This window comes from Homalodisca vitripennis, chromosome 2, assembly GCF_021130785.1.
Source record: "Homalodisca vitripennis isolate AUS2020 chromosome 2, UT_GWSS_2.1, whole genome shotgun sequence".
Classification (NCBI taxonomy): domain Eukaryota; kingdom Metazoa; phylum Arthropoda; class Insecta; order Hemiptera; family Cicadellidae; genus Homalodisca; species Homalodisca vitripennis.
The window spans coordinates 93774514-93797796 of NC_060208.1; the positions used below are offsets into that span (position 1 = coordinate 93774514).

At 32.3% G+C, this 23283-nt stretch overlaps 1 protein-coding gene across 1 annotated transcript; it reads right to left on the minus strand.

Moving 5' to 3' along the window:
• Positions 1-994: 994 nt before the first annotated feature.
• LOC124354360 (lipid droplet-associated hydrolase-like) lies at positions 995-23229 on the minus strand. Its single transcript, XM_046804751.1, has 5 exons — positions 22898-23229; positions 19736-19944; positions 13673-13989; positions 9899-10087; positions 995-2789 (listed from the first exon to the last, which is right to left on the minus strand). The coding sequence occupies exons 2-5, from the start codon at positions 19941-19943 to the stop codon at positions 2577-2579; spliced, it is 927 nt and encodes a 308-aa protein (XP_046660707.1). The 5' UTR covers position 19944; positions 22898-23229; the 3' UTR covers positions 995-2576.
• Positions 23230-23283: the final 54 nt, after the last annotated feature.

A 23283-nucleotide genomic window follows, 5' to 3' on the forward strand; every position in this document is an offset into this window, starting at 1 on the left:
CAGAGACTTCCACCAGCATCACACTCGTAATGCTTTGAACTTAAATCTTCCAGTCCACCACCTGAGTCTCTCTCAAAAGAAGCCGTCATACAAAGGAGCTCTTTACTTCAATAAACTTCCAGAACCTCTAAGAAAAGAACCACCAAAATGTCTTAAAAATGCACTAACCAACTGGCTACAAGAAAGACCATTTTATTCAGAAGATGAATTCTTAAATAATTTAACTTAATTAGAAACATTATATTTACTATATGACGCAACGTACTATTCTCAATTAAATATGTCAATAAAGAATTTGTCTATTGTCTATTCTATTGCGTAGATTTTAATTTCTGGGTCTTACCCATACACTCATGATTCACCTGTAATTATTGATTTGAGAAAATTAGGGTCAGAGTGCACCTATGTACACCTGTTCTGAGCAATTTCAAACAGCAACTGCTTTAGTTCTGCTGGAAAATTTTTTTTAGAAATAGCCAAATCTCCTATTGAAATTAAATAAACTGAACCACTACTTAACAGAAGCTCACCTGTTTACCTAGCTCATGGAGAGTAATACATTACTTCCAATAACTTCATCATTTCGACTTGCTTTTGGTCTTCCAGAACAAGATTACTATCCACTAAAGTGCAGCGATATTTAGACTTGTTGTACCAATCCTTTATCTGTATCACACTCAAGGCATCTTCTCTGAAAGGTTGTTGAAAATTTTCAAAAGGTTTCAGCTTGGGAATAACCAAGTTTGTGACAAAATCTGTTTCAATATTGCTGTTCCACATATTTTGTCATACTGCACAAAATAAAAATAACTAGTTTGATGTCTAACTTCCTGTAGCCAATTGACATGATGTAAAGGTCACATAACTATCCTGTGCATGTGCAATATATGTTACCACATACCTCATTACAGTCATTTAAAATTATAACCAGATTCAGAGAATCCTTCGATGCCAGACAACTATTATTATTAACAAAGGGAAGAAATATACACCATTCTGTAACAATTATTTATTTATAAAACATACATATAAAATTCTATAACTCTTGAAGTGTGGAATGTAAGAAACCTTGCATAAACACTGGATAATAGAGTGAGTACCACTTACATTCTTAAATAAGTAATCATATCACACACACTACCATACAATAACATGAGACTTCGTTCAACAAATATATTTGAATAAACTAAGTAACTTTTACTTAATTAACACCCATCTAGGAACTAACATCAACTAGAATGATTTTAATGTATTGGAGGAGCTAACACAGATTCACCATGAAAATTAATGTATGTCATCAGCTCGCTATCATTAATTAACTAATATTTACCTAAGTTTTTTCCTCTGTGACAGAATGTGGGCAGAAAGAAAAAAAAAACAAGCTAGAATAATTACCTTTACAAGTTTTATGTAGTGTTAGGTGTTTTAACTAACTCCAATTAGGAATAATTCTTTTTTGTTTTAGTGTGGAAACAACTCTTTTCTCTACTAAAACTTGGTTATATTAACCCACAATATGGATTTTGCTCATATTGTACCAAGAAAATTTACCCAAGCACCTTGAGGAGTTTTTTTTTAACTGATTTAAAATTTTCAACTTTTAAAGTTAATTGGTTACTGTAAATAGTTATTCACATTTCTTTGTTTATTGTGATTTACAAAATTAAACACAATTTAATGGTTATTGAAACAAATACAAGTCATTAAAAAAGAGAAAAGTGAGTTTAACCTTTTAATTTATCAATATGTTATGACGATAAACAAGACACTGTTTACATTGTAGCTACAGCAGCGGATAATAGAGAGACTCTGGTTACTAAAAAACTTATTATGATGTAATAAACATAAAAACAGGTTAAGTGTTAGAGAGGGCTTCTTAGCCCTAACTTCGCCTGGTAAAATAAGACATTATTTACTTTTTTTTTAAGCATAATAATGCTCCTTTAAATTATTTTAAAAATTCTGTTGGTATTTGAACTCATTTGCAGTTTTATAAAGCTGCTCTAATTATCATAAAATGTGTTAAAATAATGTTTATTGTATCTAAATATTTTAAGTTTTGGATTACAATTTAAGGGTTATGATTTTTAAAGATCCTAAAATCTAACACAACTGAAGTCTTTCCGATTGAGCTTTTTGTTTTCTAAGTATAGTAATTTTTCTCTTGCATCAATATTAAATAAGCTAGTAAACCTAACTCGTTTTAGATAAAGTTATATTGACAAAGCAATAAATGCAGGATTTTAACTACCAGTTGCAGGGTTATTAAAACCTAGAGTCAATACTTGATGTTGAACAATTGATATTATAAAACAGCAGGATCACAATGTTTAAAGGTTTAATAAATTTATATATTACAAAGCCTATTGTAGTGGAGTTTTAATTTATTTTTTCATCCCATTATTTTTTATTACAATCTACCCCCCTTCTATCCTATTCTCAGTTTGAAAAGTGCATGTTCGTAAGAAAATACGACAATGGTATTCAATTTCTATTATATTGGCTTACTGTGCTGATCTTGGCTTTACCTATTCTACCACCCTTAACCATCATATGTTGCTAACCAAGCAGCACAATCACTTGGCCCTCTCTATTTTTATCTCCTGTGCTAAAATATCTGCCATCTCCTCTGGATTGTCTAGGACGAAAGCATGTTGGAACTGTTCACCCAAGACTGTGACATCGATGTCCGGTTTTGCTTTCTTCAGGCTCTCCATATACGTGAGAGGAGCCCAGCCATCCTTGCGGGCAAAGTACACTTTTAGTTTGGGGCAGTGGGTGTTCAGTACCTGAAAATATTTAATATCATGTTAGACTTTATTAATTGAATTTTAATGAATGCAGAACATTAAAAGCACAAGTTTTGATTCTTTCAGGGCCGGATAATAAGCCTGAGAGTTATAAAATTGGATGTCTTTACTTTCTATAGAAATGAATAAAACCTTGTACATAATGCATTTTGTAAGGGTTTCACAAAAATATATTATTTTGAATACTTCTTTGAGTAAGGTATCAACATTTTAACAAAATACATCTTTCTCTTATAAACCTAACATATAATCTTTTAATTTTAATAAATCAAATAACATATTACACTTTTTAGCTTCTTACATACAAATATATGAGGTAAAGGCACAAAATATAGAACTGTACAGTATGTCAAATGACTCTTCAAACAAAAAGAACATTTCTCAGATAAATTCAGATCTCTCTGTCAGTTAACTCTACTGATTCCAAAATCTCACTTGTGTGTGACTTTCCAAAAATCTATAAGTCTAGTATACTCCTATGGCCAATAATTAATTAGCTCAAAGTATGTGGAAAATGGAACTTGGAATGCCCAAGATCAGTTTTGAATGGCTGAATCGATACAGTCCTTGGAGTCATCAGAATAGCAGCTTTTTAGAATCTCCCAAGTATTAACCGCATCAACACAATCATTTATAAATCAATGAAAGCCAACTTTGTTGTTTTTCTCTCCACAGCCTTTTTGATATGTTTAAAAAAAATGGAAGGAGGAATTTCAGGTGATACTGCACACCTCTCACTGATCCTCTTTTTAGAATACCTGCAACCGCTCAGAACAATACCATTATGGGTAGAGGCATTTACAGGTCAATAAGTGGTATTTTTTAATTCATCTTTGCAGTTCTTTATGGATTTTATTCAAAGTCTATCCAGTCCCATCAAAGACTACGAGTAGAATATTTGTAATATGTAGAGTAGATTAACTTTAAAATTGAGTAGATATTTAGGATTTCATTTGTATTAATGTGTTTAAAAAGTTAACCCTTTGAATGCCGATATAAATTTAGTAATTTTTTAGATTACGCTCATTTAAGGTGAAAAATAAAAATGAAAATTCCTTAAAGCTAATTTTTTTATTCATTCCTAATGACTAATAGTCACACAAAAAAAATAAATTTTACAATAATATAATACTTGCATTAAAATAATCACATTTTTTCATAATAATGGAATATTTCAATCAAAATCAAATTTAGGTTACAGAGTAATCAAATGCACGTGATAAAAAATATGAAAACTGTGTACAAGGATAAGAAAACAAATAAAGTGTAATATGCTGAACTTGATTAGTTTTATAAGTTCTGATAATAATAGATTTAGGCAGTTGTACGGTAAATTACGGTAAAATCGGGATGAAGCCATGGGATCTCGGGACATGACTTGCAGCCATAATTACACAACAGAAAAGAAACAATAAAAACTTTATTATAACAACTAAAACATGGTAACAATAACTTTTTACAACTGTTTGTATAAGGAATGACAACGCAAGAACACTTCCCAAAGGCACAATGCGTGCTCCACTGACAGTCGGTAATGGCGGATAGTATCGTCATCGGCGTACAGACGGGAGTGGGAGAACAGCTGCCAGCAACAAACAATTTACTGTTTACCTACTGCGGCCAGCTGACAGCTGCAACTGGATTATTTGGTCAAGCCAGTACAATACTTTGTATTGTGGCTTATATATTGAACTTATAAACTTAAAAAACAGTAATAAAATATATTTGTATCGATCGGCGGATTATTTCGTCTTTGGCGTTATAAGACCAAACAACATCGCGGATTATTCCGTCTACGGCGTGCTAAGGGTTAAAAATCTTTCATATTTTTGTTTTCATTTATAGTTTCTATCTATATTTTCCCAATTCCTATCTAATATTTCTAGTAATATTCAGAATATTACTAATTTATTACTAAGGTTCAGATGATGATAATGATGATTCAGAATATTACTAATTTTTTGACTTGACTTCCTTAGGTTTTGGATTTTATATTATCTTATAAATAAAAATGAATGGCGAAATGTGTTGGTAAGCGCTAATCTCGATAACGGCTGGACCAATTCGGTTAATCTTTTTGTAAAATGTCTATTGAAATTCGAGTAAGGTTTTTATGAAGAAAAAGTTAAGAAAAGTTACCTGGAATATTTTGAAATTCAGGAAAGATTGTAGTTTTTATGTTTCATAATTCAAATTAAACTGGCACTAAACAGCTGTTGACAGCTATAGTTCGACAAACTTTCTGAAACATCTGTTTACATTTAAATTTTATCAATAATAAGTAAACGGTGCTTGATCGATAATGTTAACACGTTCGCTACCAGGCGGCGCATATTTGCGCCGCTCGGGTCACCGTAACAGACCAACGTTACAAAATGTGGTTGTTCTACACAGACCGAGAATGATTGGTGTGAGACTAACCATAGACCAAGGATAAAATATTGTTGAATTGAGCTATAATTCAACAAAATAACCTAAAATGTACGTCTGTACTGTTCTTATTTGATATATTGCTGATTTGCGTAATTTTTACGGCGGCGCATATGTGGGACGCTCGGTCTATAGCATCAAAATCTTAACATAGACCAAGCGTTCCATATATGAGCCACTATTTATTTGCTCAATTACTGAAGGTTTTAGGGTAAGTTTCAATCAAACATGCATATCTTATTATGATAGTATTTTAATTCATGGTACAAAAGCTCAATCAACAGAGTCATAAATACAAGTTCATTGAATGTATTATTATACATATCTTATTAGGCTGTAGGCCTACAATAATTTTAAGTTTAGAAATTAAAAAAGTAAAATATAAGAAAATTAAGTAGAAATAAAGTTTATTTTATTTCAAGGTACAAAAACATAAATGGGGTTCTTTTTACTCTACAAGACATAATACATGACTGTTAACCCATATGTCATAACTATTTAACAAAATAAGTGAACATTTATTAAATAAGTTATTAAATTTACACTTATATTCAGAATGTTCCACGCTACATTATATTTAAGTGCTCACATATTCATAGTCTAATTATTGTGCCACTGGTTATAACAAGTTGGCATGATAGGCCATGATAGGACGTAATTTTTAAGATATCCAGAGACCAAGCGTCCCACATGTGAGCCAGACATCCCCATAGACCAATACAAAAGTATCAAGCCTCTAAAATAGACCAGTGATTTTTCATGGCAATAATAGTGGCATGCAAACAGCGGCGCAAATATGGGACGTCAGTCTATTTGAGGTGCCCCGAGCGGCGCATATTTGGGACGCCGGTGCACGGGAAGAAACCGTGCGGCTCATATTTGAGCCTGTTGGTCTGTGGGTATACGACTTTTCTTAACATGGTGGTAGCGAACGTGTTAATGCAGATAATAAATAAAACAATATAAATTTTACTCCAGATTGCGCCAGTCACGAATTAAAATCATCTAATGCATTAAATACTGTTATAAAACTAACCTTAATGAACAAAGTTATGAATGTTTTCACATAAGTTACTTTAAACTGGTGGGCTTCCTTGACATTATGGTATTACATTTTAAAAATGGCTTCTGGAAAAACAGGGAAATGAATACTAACATGTCTCAACGATTCATTCTTTCCCTGACTACAGTCCAAAAAACAAGTGTAACGCAAAACTTTAATAACGATTATTTTGTAGTTATTATGCATAACCTTAATAAGGATTTCCCCCTTATACCGAAAGTACATAAGAAGTAGGTAGTACTTCTCCCTAGGTCGTAATAGGCTTTTCAGTCCTACTTATGTGTGTAGTTTCTTCATCAGGACAAGGTAAACTGAGGTATGTCAACACGATTTTGACCAAAATAGATTTCTGAGAAATTTTGATCGAGGCAATATGGCAAGCTAAACTGTGACATAGTAGGTAAGTGAATTTAAACGGTCTTAAGTAGGCACTTTTTAACCGAAGTGGGCATCTCGGTCCTACGTAAGTATATATATATATATATAGATAGAGGTGTGTGTGTGTGTGTGTGTGTGTGTGTGTTCCTGTGTTACCCTAATTTCCAAGACATCCCCCTGCACACCTCTTTATTGGTGTATTATCTTTTTTGTGCCACTTACCTTAGGGATACTGAAGATTATATTATGGTTCTGGATTATCTCCTTTTGTTGGCAAATATTGTGCTCCGGCTTGAAGCAGCAAGATAAGGTAGATTACACAAAATGAGTTCTTATGTTATAATTACGGATTACCTCATTCTATTATATCTCAAACATTGCCATTTTCTTTCAATGTTAATCTTATAAATAAAAATGAATCGTTAAATGTGTTGGTAAGCGCTAATCTCAAGAAAGGCTGGACCAATTCGGTTAATTCTTTTTGTAAAATCTCCATTGAAATCTGATGAAGGTTTTTATGAAGAAAAAGTTACCTGGAATATTTTGAAATTCAGAAAAAAATGTAGTTTTTACGTTTCATAATTCAAATTAAACTGGCACTAAACAGCTGTTGACAGCTATAGTTTGACAAACTTTCTGAAACACCTGTTTACATTTAAACTTTATCAATAATAAGTAAACAGTGCTTGATCAGTAGTGTATTGCAGATACTAAATAAAACATTAATATATAAATTTTACTCCAGATTGCGCCAGTGACAAATTAAAATCATCTAATGCATTAAATACTGTTATAAAACTAACCTTAATGAAAAAAGTTATGAATGTTTTCACATAAGTTACTTTAAACTGGTGGACTTCCTTGACACTATAATATTACATTTTAACAATGGCTTATAGAAAAACAGAGAAATGAATACTAACATGCCTCAACGATTCATTTTTTCCCTGGCTACAGTCCAAAAAACAAGTGTAACGCAAAAATTTAATAACGATTATTTTGGAATGTTGCATAACCTTAATAAGGATTTCCCCCTTATACCGGAAGTACATAAGAAGTAGGTAGGACTTCCCCCTAGGTCGTAATAGGCTTTTTAGCCCTACTTATGTGTGTATTTTCTTCATCAGGACAAAGCAAACTGAACTATGTCAACACGATATTGACCAAAATAGATTTCCGAGAACTAGATAATCAAACGTATATTATATTTTGATCGAGGCAATATGGCAAGCTTAACTGTGACATAGTAGGTAAGTGAATTTTAACGGTCTTAAGTAGGCACTTTTTAACGAAGTAGGCATCTCGGTCCTACGTAAGTATATATATTTTTCTTCGTCAGAACAACAAGGCAAACTCTACTATGGTACTGGAAATATCTTAGACCTGAAATATATGACAAGGGCTGGAAATATACGCTTTTTGATCGAAGTAAGTTTCCGAGACCTGTGTGATCCGAAATTTGTGTTTTCTTGATCAGGATGACAAGGCAGATTCAGCTGTGACGTTATGTATATAATTAATTAGAACCAGAAATGCTCCTACACGTGCCAAACATGATATAATAATTAAGTAAAACTCTGATACTATTTATCATGAACTTAAGTAGGCATACATCAGGTAGATATTATTTAAGTTTTAAAAATTTTATAGGACTTCCATCATATTACATCATAATTGCTTTTACTAAGTAATTATGAGGATTCCAGTTCCAAAGATTGCGTGCGAAGCCGCGGGTAACGGCTAGTTGAATATATTTTTATCATTTCAATTTTTTACTAAAGTTTAATTGTGTCACAGTGTAGGTTAATAATCTTTCATTATTCTTTTACTTTGTTATTTGTCTCAAACCAGACAGCCTTGGTGTTAAGAATATATTTCCTTATGAATTTCTTTCCATTAACTCTTAGTACACTTCCTACTTTTAGACATTTTTATGTTTCCTAAAACTGTAACTGTTTGTCATAATTTGTTGGTGTTGCATTCATTCTTCATTTTCCATCTTTGTTAGGTGACCTCTTTTCTTTTCTTCTCAATTTCTTTAAGGAGCATGAGATGTTAAAATACTAAAATATGGTGTCATCAAACTTTTGCTACTTTTGTTGACATCTTTTTCATAAATAATGTATCAATTCTCTGATTGTAATCTGAATTCAAACTTTATAAAATTGCTATGTTTTACAGCTCCGATTTTTGCTTCTAAGTGTTCATTTTATATGTGTCTAAAAAATTAAATTACATGGTTTGGGATGGCCTGAGAGTTCAGTGAAACATCTTAGTGTTTGGAAAAATCTCAGTAATAATATTGTTTTTACAAGATTCAGTGTTATATGTTATTGTTGTGACTGAATTTATTTTAGTTTTAATTCTATCTACAGCTTTTTAACCCTTCCCAGCCGTATATTAGAATGGTAGACTTTGACCAAAATGCCAAATACAGTGCATGTGCTTATCCAAGAAAGTATTTATAAACGACCTTCACTCTGTGGCAGGGGGAGAGGAGTGCCCTTTTCTAATTCCAACCACCTGCTCCTCTCCTACAGAGCCATAACCAAACATATCTATGGTGTGTATTACTGCTTTCTCGGTTGTCAAGAAGGTGTGCTCAGGCTCGCTTCTAATACTAATACGTAACTCATTATTGTTCTTCATCGTGTGATTAGTTTCGAGTATTTATCTTCTTTTATAGTAAAATTTATTTGAAATAAACAATTTTGTAAACAGTTCATTTTTATTTTTACCAAGAAATATGCAACTGTTTTATACTTTTTTTTACTTTTACCTTTTATAATTTATTTATAATAAAAATTATCTTTTAACTTACAGAAACAACAGTTTTTTACTTGTCTTGGCATTATAGGAAGGTTAATGGATTTATTATTGGCGTGCAAAGGGTTAAAAGGTTGATAAGAATATATGTTAGAAATATTAGTATGATATATTTAGTCTTTTTACAATTTAGTACCTTATAATTTAGTTTTAAAATTAAATGTTTTTTCCCACTTGGATAACTACTTGTATAAAGTAGTTGTCAAAGCAGATGTTTGATCACCACTGCATTCTAACCAACAAGAGAGAAAACTAATAAGGAATGTGGAGCAATTTTGTGTACAATAGAAACATTCCAAAATAGATATGGGTCTGTATTATGACGCTACCTAAGTAGCTTCTTGATTCTCTGACTGCTTAGTTGTTGCAATAGAGTGTTACCAGAACCCACCTGCATATCCAGTTCCTTGATAAACTTCATCTCGTTGAGTGCTAAGGTGAAAATACTCCTGAGTTGTCTGGGCCTGGTGAGATGACAAGTGGCCTCCATACAGCCCTGGTCCACCCCGTGTTGTCTCGACAGGAAAAACCAGCACCCAATCAGAAACTCTCTACACGCGTCTGGAAATAGTGAAAATATCTGAAACAACAATTTTATTCATTGTTAATTCCTCAATGGCTTCTATATAATTAACTCATCGTCAATGTTGTACAAGTAACTGAAGCTGACAAGTTTGTCATGCACCTTTGCCCTTTTTTATTCTGTTCTTAGACAGCTTGTTTTGAACTAAATCTCAGTAACCAGTTTATTTTTTTAACACTACTTAGTGTGGGTATGTTATTCTGCTTATATTGAGTATTTACTACAACCAATGTTTAACATTTTCGATTCTGGGATGGGAAACTTGGTTTACTTTAGCATATTTTAATAACATTTGTGTAGACTCAAACTGCAAAACTTGTTTTGTTTACAATACGGGTTATGTGTAAATAAAATATTTTGACATAGAGGCTAATTATTATTCATTATGCGGTATATTGTTAAAATTCTCACTGATTTTGTTTTTGAAAATTAGGCCAAAACTAGCTGAATTATTTTGTTTCTAAATGTTTTGAGTTTTATAAATGTCACTGAATTGAAAGCTTTCCTTTATGGCAATTTCTGTCTACGACTGAAAGTAGTCAACGATATGGAAGATGACTACTCCACGCACTTGGTGGGATTCACGCTATTAATAGGTACTGAAAATGCACAGAACCTCTTTCCAATGTCCCGTACAGATACCAAAATGTGTACTTAGAGTGTACAATTTTTCATATAATACAATATGATATTAAAGAGCTCAAAGGGCTGAATATATCAATAGGAAGAGTCTATATCCGCTACCACTGTGATCCTGAAGATCTATCGTGACTTAACCCTGAAATCTAGATAACCCAGGTCATTTTGAGGCTCTTGATGAACCTCAAGACGTCTCCAGGAGCTAAAACTCCCGCTTCAGGAGGTTTTAGGAATGACATGTAAAAGTATCTCTTACCTAATCAAGGCATTCGCTTCACAGTCACAAATTATGTATATAGCAGTCTCTTTGGACTGTCTACAGAAGCATCAAATGTACAACTCGGATATACCAATCTTAAACTGGTGGTAATTATTAACAATCCGTTTGGTCAGGAATTGTCAGTCAAAACACCAATGGCAACATCACAGACAGCAATTGATAACATAATTACTAACCTTCCAAGTGCCGCAGTGTATGTGGTCAACACAGCCATTTCCGACCACGATGGCCAAGAGGTTATTATTAGTGGAGGAAAAATCAAAAGGTAGCCCAAAATTCTAAAAATAATAAGGGACACACAGCCAAATAATATTGCTCTCATCAACGCTTTTCTTTTCAAAGAAAATAGGAATTTCCTCAAATCATAGGGTTAATTGTAAGACAGGGCCTTTTGGCCCTAAATTCTCCCTTTTGTATATATGATACAAATAGTCATTTGAATTTGAAATCATTTCAGTCAATAGAGCAGTAGTTTAAATCTTTTTCATGCTGTTTGGACTACTGTCTTAATGTCTCATATGTTGTCCTCAAAAAACAATCAAAGCTTGCCCCAAAAGGACAAGTAACAAATGGATCACGAAAGGAATTTTCTGACGACGGCATATTACGGCTTGATTTATCAACACCTACGGCTTTGTGTTCTTTGGCAGCGCAAACTGTCAGTTGCTAAAAGTTTTTAAAACGCAAAAGTAAGCAATTCAGATAATAGTCCAACTGAAGTTCAAAGAATCTTGCAAGGAAGACTTCAAAAAGTTACATCAGTTGACTCTGCCTAGTCTGTAGATTTTAGAGACAATTTTATTTTATATGTCGAAATGTACTCTGACAAGAGACCGAGATGTACATGGATATGAGACAAGAGGCAGAGACACCTACCGAACTGGGAGACACAGGCAGTGGTTTTGTTTTATCAACAAGTTACCAAATCCAATACAGAATGCCTCAATGCCCAATGTTATAACATTTACACTGGTTTAGTTGTACACATTCCTCACGTTGTTTAACCAGATAAAACAAAGTATTCTACAGCAGATCAGGCTAACAAGAGAGCTAGTGTTCACAACCTGACATATTTTAGATGCATATTGTGTTTTAAGCTGTATACCATCAAATCATATTAACATTACCCCTCACATGTCCACAATGGAAAACATACTTCTATTACTGTAAAAGATGTAATAAAGAACTTAGAATATGTGTTGACTGCTATAATTTTATGCATTAGTATTTCATAAAGAACTTTAACAGTTTATATTTATTTTATCTATAACAAGCACTCTTGAAATCCTTAAATTAAAAAGAAATTGGATTTTACTATACACCTTTATTATATGAATTATTAATAGAACAAAATGTAACTTCTTTGTAAAGAGACAACCATCCAATGTACTATGTGAAACTAAGACAAATTTTTAAAACAAATGTGTTATAAGGAAAGGTTTTTGCAAGTTCAGTGTGCACCACTCTCGGATCACCTAAGGGTTTAAAGAAGGAAAATTGCTGATCTCTCAATTCTGTCATAGTGAATATATTAAATACTTGTCATTGAGATGAATGCAGGCTAGTAATAAGTTCAGATAAGAATAGTTCATAATATCCTACATGCTTGAAAAAATGTATAAAGATAGATTTTGAAGTTTACTGTTCTGGATCAACAGAACTAATAGTGCAGTCATTGAAGCGAAAAATACGGTCTTACCTCCGAATTTTTTTACTGTGAACCGATTTGCATGAAATTTAGGAATTAGGCTCATCTTACCCTTAACTTCAAAAGTGAAAATGATCTGAACTCCGCCTATTATTTTTAAGGTGTGTAAACAACCCCTTAATGGGAAAATTGAAATTGAGCCATTTTATCGCTAGAAAACATGTATAATAGTAAGTGGTGAAATTGTAAAGTGTTTTCTAACACAATTACCTCATATTAAAATCATTTTCAACCCCTTGAAATTCTTACAACCTTTGCAAACAACCCCTAAATTGAAAAAATCACAAAAAAATACTTTGGTATGACATAAAAAGATGTAAGTATAGAATAAGTAATATTTTATATTCTCTATAATAATTATCAAATTTTTAACCCCCTTTCAACCCTTGAAAACTACCCCTTGATAAAAAATTTAAAAAAATTTTTTTGTAAAATAAAAAGGATTTAAATATTATTCCACACTCTCAAAATGATTATCGTATTCTTAAGCTTTTCTACCCTTAAAACTACCCCTAAATTAAAACAGTAAATATATATGATTATATATTTAAAAATAATTTAATTTTAAGAATTATGGTTGCGGAGTTCAAATCATTTTCACTTTTGAAGTTAAGGGTAAGATGGACCTAATTCCAAAATTGTATGCAATTCAGTTCACAGTAAAAAAATTCGGACCAATAATGCTTCAATGACTGCACTATAATGGGCAATGTCACATCTGAGCCAGGTATAAGCTCTTCCGCACTGTTTCAATTCATTTGCAAAATAATCAATTATATAACTAAACATTTAATATGGGTTATATTTAATTGGAAGTACAATAACAAAGTGTTTCATATCCTGAATGGAAAATTTTGTTTAACATTAGACCTAGATGTGAACCAATAGGTTCACCTAATAATGACATTTTCCACACTTTCGCCAGTGAAATGAACACAATGTCTGTCTGACTTACCCATGCAAAAAAGATTATCATAGTCATGAAGCAGTCAAGAATGCCAGTCAGAAATCTTCCATTAGGAGTATCAGCAATTCTTTCCAGTGTCGGCATCAGCAGATAGCACTTCTGTGTGTGTCGAGCAATCAACTCGTTCCTGAGCAATTCAGAGACCAGCTTGGCACCAAGCGAGTGGCCGATCAAGTAGAGTTTGCGGTTGGCTGGGAGGTATTGTTGTAGGAATGCAGCCTTGTGGGCGGCCTGAGCTGATGTCGTGTAGAGAGCAGGGTCTGTAGGACACTTGAGACGTGTTGATGGAGGAGGCAATTCGTGGCCTACAACGTTTTCATACAAGTTCAACTCAAAATAGACAACTATCTGTTGATTAATCTTTAATCTATTGTTATATCAATAAATAATTTGGATTAATAGAAAAATGTTGATCTATTTATTGATTAGAGAACCTATTTTCATCTAGTGAACTGTCTTGGTTTTATCACAACTGGTTTCTGTTTATCATAGTACAAACCGATGCCTTACTTTTCCAAATTAATCAGTCATTTTCTTGAGTTCAAAACAAATAATTTTGACCCATTAATAAAATTGCAGCAATAAATAAGGCAGGAAGGAAAATGTACTGTGGTTTGAGAACATCTCTAAACTTAAATTTCTATAAATATGAAATATTATAACTGTTAATTCATATGAACAAGTAAAATACATGTATATCATTTGTATTTTAGGATTCAAATTTATCATTATACAGTTGGATTTTAAAATGTTATAGGGATTCAGTTCTCACAGTATATTTAACACATATTATGGCTCATACACCATTACAATTTGCATAATATGATAAATGATACCAATAACTAGGGTAACACCAGAAACTAAAGAAATACACGAATAGTTCAAGATGGCATAGACAACAGACAAGCTAAATTGCAAAAACTTAGCTTAGCTAAACTGCAAACCCAGACAAAGCATAGGACAAACAAATACATATTGTACAAATTAATGTGAACAGAGGTTAAAATTCAGTTTTCATATGTTGGCACAACTGCTATGCATATTCTGTCAGCTATTTTGTTGAAGAAAATAACTTGAGACCTTATTGACATATTGTCCTAAACACATACTTTGAGTTACATTAGTATTATATTTCGTTGTAACTTAGGTTATGTATGCAAGTTTGTGTTTTTTTTTTATTGATTTGGTAAAAAACTGCAATCAGGTTTAACTGTTTGTTGATATGGATATCACATCTAGGAAAAGAAAAAGGTTCATAACACTTAGTGAGTATACACCAATGACTCAGAGGGACATTGCAAAGGAGTGTTGTGTAAATTTGGGTGCTGTAAACAAAATAATTAAACAAAAAAAGGAAACAGGATCCATTGAAGTGAAGCGGAAAGTAAAATGTGAAAGAAAACGGAAGACTACTCCTCAAGATGAAGCCTTTTTTTGTGTGATAGCAAACTTCATCCCAGAAAAACAAGTTATGACCTCCAGCAAGATATAGAAAAGACTTGAGTAAAATTTCACAACTCAACGGTATGCAAACGACTCTTAGAAGAAGGAAGAAGAGCCGTGAGACCGCAGAGGAAACAACTTCTGATAGCACATTGATGAAAAATAACTAAATTGGCCAAAAAATACGCTCACTGTGTTATTTTCTGCACTTCTTTGCGCAGGGCCGGCAATCAAAAATTTGTTTGAAAAGCAGTCAATGAATCACTTTCTGCTGGCCATTTTAACCAAACAGTTAAATATCCCCCCAAGAAAATGTTCTGGGGTTGGTTTTCATACTCAGGAACTGGCACTCTTATTCCTATTGAAGGTATGATGAACAGTGAAAAGTCCAAAGAATTCCTGGGGCAACACTTAGCTATAAAGCTTGACAAAGTCCAAGAGAAAGGGACATCAATTTTTCAACAAGACTCAGCTATGTGCCTTATATAAAAGACTATGATGAAATACTTCAAGGATAATAATTGTATAAAAAGGAAGTTAATGCAAAATTTCATGTGTTTAAGTCAGTGTGTTTTTGAGATAGTGTTTGAACAGCAGGTAGACAAAACATAATAGTGACACACCTCGAGGGTAGGCTGTCAAGCTCAGGTTAACTTTTCAATGAATAACTCTCTTTGAGAAGTGATCTAGTAATACATGTTTTTGATCACTTAACAGAAATATAGACCTGTAAATTAGAAAATTTAGGCAATTGAGTAACCATTAGAATAGTTCTAAGTGTTAATAAAACAAAACGTTCCAATATGGTTTATTTTTTAGACGAGGCCTTTCGAAACCAAACGTTTCATCATCAGGCGATTCCACAAATAAATACTTACATTATTTTTCTTACAATTAATATTAAAATACCATTTATAAAAACAAGAATTTATTTGTACAACATACAGCACTTTCTCGAACCAAATATGGAAAACTTTGAAAAAACATACAAATAAAACTGTCACTCCCAGAATAAGCAACAAACTCCCAAATTTTAGGAAACTCTGAAGACAAAAAGAGGTTATTATTCAAATGATAATAAATCAGGAATTTATGAAATTGGGTGTGATGACTGTGATAAAATTTATATTAGACAAACCAAAAGAACAGTAAAAAGATTTGCTGTAGAATATAGCACTGTGTTACATTCTGTAGTCTAGATAAATAGATACTTTGTATTCTTCCAAAGGAATGTTATATTTAAGTTTTTTCATCGTAAAAACACAAACAAGACTCTTACAATTTATTCTCAGGTAATTTACAATGTTTGTTACGTGTTTTATTCTGTTGTAAAGTTTATAAAATAACTTTGCGACGGTACAAACTTTTGATTAATATACAGTATAATTACGAGAATAATATTGAACACATGATTGGCATTATTTTATAGCCAATACAAACTGAATTAATATACGAGGTCCGACAATAAAGTAATGAGACTGATTTCCTTTGCAAGATGTAGCAACCCTGCAGGCTTGCATAGGTACAATATCTTCTAGTCCAAGCGGCACATCGATGCAACTGCTCAGTTGTGAGTTGTGCTGTAAAAAGTTAACACATGTTTGTGTCTGTCATCACGGAAATCAAACCGCATAATATTGTGCAACGGTATGCTATTTCTTCTTACGTTACATTGGGTGAAAATTCAACAAAAACTTATGGTAACCTTAAGAAGGCTTTTGGAGAGGAGTTTATGTTAAGAGCTCAAGTTTTTCGTTGGCATAAAATGTTTAGTAAGGCAGAATGAATTTTGAAGATGAAGACCACAGTGGACGACCATCAACCTCATGGACGGATGTCAACTTAACCAGGGTGCGTGAACTCGTACGATCTGATTGAAGATTGTCCGTGAAAATTATTGCAGAAGAACTGAACACCAAACGATAAACGGTTCGTCTAGTAATAGCTTTGTAAAAGAGTTCTTGCGTGACCGTGCCAACATTGCTAATAATTGGACTCTGCATCACGATCTATCCCATGTTGCTCTGTAAGTATAGCAATTTTTAACTTCAAAACAAATTTCAGTACTACCACAGCCACCTTATTCACCAGATATTGCTCCATGCGACTTTTTTCTATTTCAAGAGTCAAAACGGCCGTGAAGGAATACCATTTTCAAACACAAGATGTCCAAAAAGCTGTGACAAGGAGCTTCGAGAATATTACAGAAGATGAGTTTCAAAAATGTTACTATCAATGGCAGAAGCGCTGGAAAAAGTTTGTGCAATCAGGAGGGAACTACTTTGAAGGAGACAACACTAAACTTGACAATAACGATAAGCAAAATCTTTTTCACGCCAGTCTCATTACTTTATTGTCGCACCTTGTAATGTTTGGATAATTTCTCAGGCTAGTTTAAACCGATACAAAAGTTTTGGGTTGGCTATCATTCGCAATTATACGAAATTTCGGCCTGAGATATTTTACAACATAAATTAGAATTGAGATAACATTTTTAAGCAATTTAAACCTCCTGTTACTCTTAATATTTTTTCTATAAAAGCGGATGTTCAAAAGTTCAAAATTCAATCTTTATATTAATTCGAGATAACAGCACGTGTGAAATGTACTGTTCTTTCAACTAAGCCAGAAGGGAAATTAGACCTCTTACCATGTTTCAAAAATTGTATTACGGCTGTCATTACAATAATTTTCAATATATTGGATTAATCTGGTAAAATAGTTCATATTTATTACTTAATCATCTTGAAACATACAAATACGCATATAAAACATATATGCGTAACCATATAAAACATATAAAATAAGCATATAAACGGTTTGTTTCAAATTTATGATTGACAATGGTCAATGGAAGATTTGAAAGGATAATAAGATTTTGATGCTTTTAACTAGTCATTTGTCTAGATACTAATATAAACTTAATGTTTTATAGAATGCATGTTCATAAAATTTAATTATTTCGTGATTTTGTACAATGTAGATAATAAGGATTTTCAAAATTTCTATTGGTTGAGAGACTTATTGGTAGAGAACTTATCCGAGTAATGTGTTGTAACTTATCCGTGTGTGTATTGTCTTAGTACTAATTTAGTTTGAATTGGCTATAAATTATGACATTTCACTACTATTTCCGCAAAATTACTGTATATTATTCATAACTGCACAGTTTTAATTAAATTATTTACCAATACAGACACAATATTAAAGTGTTAATACACATTAATATTAGGTAATAATTTACATTGAAGTTTTATTACACTTACACTTTTCGATAACTCTTACGCCATACACACAATTTAGAATAGGAATGGTTTATTTTATATATACATACACAAGTTTTGTTCGGGTTTTATTCTTAAGTTCTAAACCCAATTTTTGCAACATTTTGCTATCTAACATTGTTTTGCCAAACCAACATTTTTTGTTTACAAATGTTACATTTGTACGTTCAACCTGATAAAAATAATATATAAAAGACAAGTGTACGTTTATTGGTACCTACATAAATAAACTTCAGAATTTTATGAAGAGAGCAATACCAATTAATTGATGTATTGAGTATAAAAGTATTTGTTATGAATTTCTAAAAGACTGTATGCAAAACAAGAAAAGTATCCTGCTATTTTAGTAACTGCCAAATCTAGGTTTCAGGGTTCGAGACAGAGAAAGATAAGCAGTTGGGACAGATAACTAATTCCTGGTACTTGGAGTGGAGGGGGAATAGGCCAGCAGGACTGCGTTATCTCGTAGGGACGGTATAAACAGGAAATAATGTTGTCCATGCGATCTAGCGGTCAGAGTTTGTGGTACTGACGCAAACTCAACCTAAGGGCTGTTGCTAGCCGTGCCAGCCCCCTGCCTGCTTTAACTGGAGAGGCTGCTATAGAGCAAGCTTCCCCTTCTTCCAAGGATATATGACTGATATTAATGCCCCAAATCCTTCCTCATAGATCTTGACAGGAGGTGCCCCTCCCCCACCCTTACCCATCCAGAATATCCTGTCAATCTGGAAGCCTCCCTGTCCTTTCAGGACTAAGTGCAATTTTCTTGTCCTAAGAGAACAATAAAACTCAAAATTTATAGTAATGAACGGGTATATCTTTATAAACATCATTTGTTGGTATCATCAGTTGACATTGTTATACTATTACAATTATACTATATTACACAGAAAATCTTATAATATTATATTCAACATTTCTGAAATCATAACAAAATTTGCTACAATGCTCTTAATTCTATACGAAGTTAATCAAACAATCTATTTATAACATATCCATACTCTAACTCAACTTCTTTCCAATTCTAGTTAGAATTTAAAAGTTGTAAAAGAATTAGGTTCTCCAATATTCCATACTTAGCTATATGAAAGTTCTAGTTTTTGATTCTTGACAGAAAGTTTTATTTTGAATGGTATGGTATGGTATTATATGGGTAAATTTTAAATGTAACTGAAACATACTGAGTAAGAACATGTTTCTTTACCAACATCGTTTAATATAGAAGTTCAATTGGATCTTCTAATCAATATCACATTTCAATAGTAACAATGAAAAAATTAATTACACCACTATTAATGGAAGAAGAAAGTGAAAAGAGACTCACCAGCTTGACAACAAATCCACACAGGAATACCCAGCTGCTGGTGGAGGGAGGCTAGGAAAGTCCTGTAGAACGAGGTCAGCCCAGGATTCCCAGGGATGCAGACGATGACAGAGTCCCCATCAGGGAGGGGATCCTCAATCCAGCCGCCCCAAGTCTGTACACGCGTGGGCACCTGGTTCACAACCACCCAACCTTCTCTGTGAGCCATCCTACACACCAACAACAATTTCGTGTTTACTATACTTACACAGATAGTTAAGCATTGAACAAACATAAAAACCAATCTGTATGAAGCAATATCTATAATAGATCTATAAAAATAAATTTAGTCTAGATTTTATCTAGAATGAAAAATTTACATTGAAGTCCAAAAATTGAAAATGTCCTGTAAATTAAATGTGTCAATCAGCCAAATTCTTGATCGGAATATATTAACTTCAACTTCAAAAACAATATCAACTACTTCAGAAGAAGCTGCTTAAAAAACTTAGTTTTTCATTTTTGTTTCATGTTGCCTTTTTTAATGATGTAATATTATTTTATTCTTCTTTAAATTTTAAGTTCTTGTTGATTTACTGTCGTTTGTAACTAATTTTGTGAAAACGTTAGTAATCACGTTTATCCCTTTTAATCCCCCCTAAAAAACGCAAAGCTGCTGAAACTGAACTTTATTTCCTTCATAGTAACACAAAAATAACCGCAAAAAGTGAACAAGAATGTAAAACTAATTATTATTTACAGTAAATGTTCAAAATTTCTCCTGTTTGTGTCGATGTATAGCTTAGCTCTTCATGACAGACTTACATTTTGAAAGAATCAGGGCTTTTCTCCTGCTTCTACTGTTGCAGCTACAACACACACCATGAGTGTTTCGAACTCTATTTACTGATGTCTTGTAAATCAATCATTAAAGTAGCACCAAAAGAAAAATATTAGTAGTGTAAGATTGGGAGACTTACATGCCAGTAAACAGGGCCATTCCTGTCACCTGTCTCAATATTTCATTTGATTAATGGTTACGGGTTTATTTTACTATATATGACATTACGTAATTGATTAAACTATTTCTATCAATTTGAAACATGTGACTTTAATTAAGTATTTTAAGTACATTGATATCGATTGATGGTTCTGTTATTCAATCTATAAAGTATTGTTGATTGTAATAAGCGATATAAAAAACCGAGTCCGCTTATCGTACTCTGCCCAATAAAAATACTATGCAAACACAAATTTTTAGTAAAACCCCGAAAACAAGCTACAGATTACGGCCAATACTTTATATTTTTATATTTTTATTGACATGTATATTCCACATAGGAAACTAATTAGGCAGTGGAAATAATTAGAAAACCAAAATACTATGAGTAATAAACTAAATATAACACAATATATAAGCTCATGGACATTTCACTAAAACATTTTATACACTTTTTGTAAAAACAAATTATTAAAAAATTTTATTTTTTGCTGCATTTTGTTGGAACACATATCTGTGAATAAATTAATACAATATATGTTGTGATGTGGTTAAAAATAAAAATACATGATATAATATGAAACCTAAACATAAAGAGTTCTTTTTCTGGAAAGAGAAAAAGCAATTTATAACTAATGAAATGAAGTTAGTATTTACATGTATATGTCTTTAGTGACCTATATGCCATTCATTATTTTCCTTAAGAACAATAATATAACATAACTTAAATATAAATAACACCAGAATCATAAGAGGCAAAATGACTTGATTCCTGTTGTGGGAGAGAGAAATTGCCTCCAACTTCACTTTTAAACTGTTGCTGACCCCGCAACATAAAATACCTTTTTGACAATTCTTTCGATGTATTACATCTTCATCTTTGAATAGATTTTTTTAATTTAAATCTATACAACTCTAAAGGTTTTATTACATTTTCCTCATTAATGATGCACTTCCTTACAACACAAACTTTTTCTAAGTGCATTACAGATGCGCCTCACACATCGCAAGGGTTAAAATTGCAATCCTTAACACTTAGAGTACTTTCCACTAAAAAAAATCAACACAAATCATGTGATGAGAAACTTGGCAAGTATCATTTTTACATTTAATTTTGCAAACATTAAAGTAACATAAAAAAGTATAGGCCTACCGAAAAACAACAACAAGTAATACAGCACTAAGAAGAAAAAAAAACTATACTCTATCGAATTATAATAAAGATTTACAGAATATAGCCTACCTGGGGTAGGGTACGATAAGCGGACCCAGTTTTTTAAATCGAAGAATGTAGTCATCGATACCTAATATTCGCATCTCAAATCCTAGACTATCAATCGATATAAAAGTATAGTACTCAATAACAATCATATGTTTTAAATTAAAATCGTACCCTATCCCCTAATAAGCGGACCCGGTTTTTTATATCGAAATTGGCAAAACGATATTACTTAATCATAACCATCGATGAAATCAATCGATACTGATTAATTATTTTGAACTATTAACTTAAATAGTCTACTTATATCAACAGATGTAAACACTTTAAAATAATACACGTAGGGTAATATTTCAATTTTACATAAATAATTTTGATTATTAAAAATGGCAGTCAATTTTAGAAAACTACACGACATTGCTTTGAAAGATGATAAGACATAAATAAAATATATTATTTTTGTGGCTTCAACGTGTTGGGACTTGTACCGAAAACCCATTATGTGAAATTTGTGGGAAAGAAACAACTGTATCTGTCAGAGGAGCAAATGTGGTTGTCTTCAGTTTTCTTAATTTTTGTTATAATAATTTGTTTGATCACTGTAAATATTAAATTCATATTTTAATTTAAAACATATGATTATTATTGAGTACTATACTTTTATATCGATTGATAGTCTAGGATTTGAGATGCGAATATTAGGTATCGATGACTGATGACTACATTCTTCGATATAAAAAACCGGATTGGTTATTGTACCCTACTGGAATCCTATATGGAGTATAGGACCAAATAAGTTGAAATAAAATATATCTAAGAGTGATAACAATAACTTAAATAAAAAACTTTATAATTAAAAGTGCTTCAATTAATAATGCAGCTCTACATCATACAAAACCTTAATTATGTACAAGGTTATTAGCCTATCTTGAAAAGTACAGAGTTCATTATATTAATAACTCACCCAAATTGTTTTTGTTGTAAGTCACCGGTTCCGAAAGGTTCAAGGACTATACCCCCTAACTACTTAAATTTTCAGCCGTTCATTTCTTTAACTTGATTTTATTTCTATTTAATTTGTAACTAAAAGAATTATTATACTCTAGAGTGGATTCATGACAACACAAAAAAATACACTCCGTCACAATAACAAGCCTACACTGAACGAACCGTCATACAAATTCAATTTGACACAAGTCATCGTTTCAATTTTATCATGTTCAGTTACAGCTGATGGAAAACTCAATCGGAATCAAACAGAAACAGCTGATTGTTGATTTAATTCTTGACGGTTGGTTGTTTGTCAATTGATAGGAAAGCGTGCGTTACGCATAGAGTAAGGAAATAGGC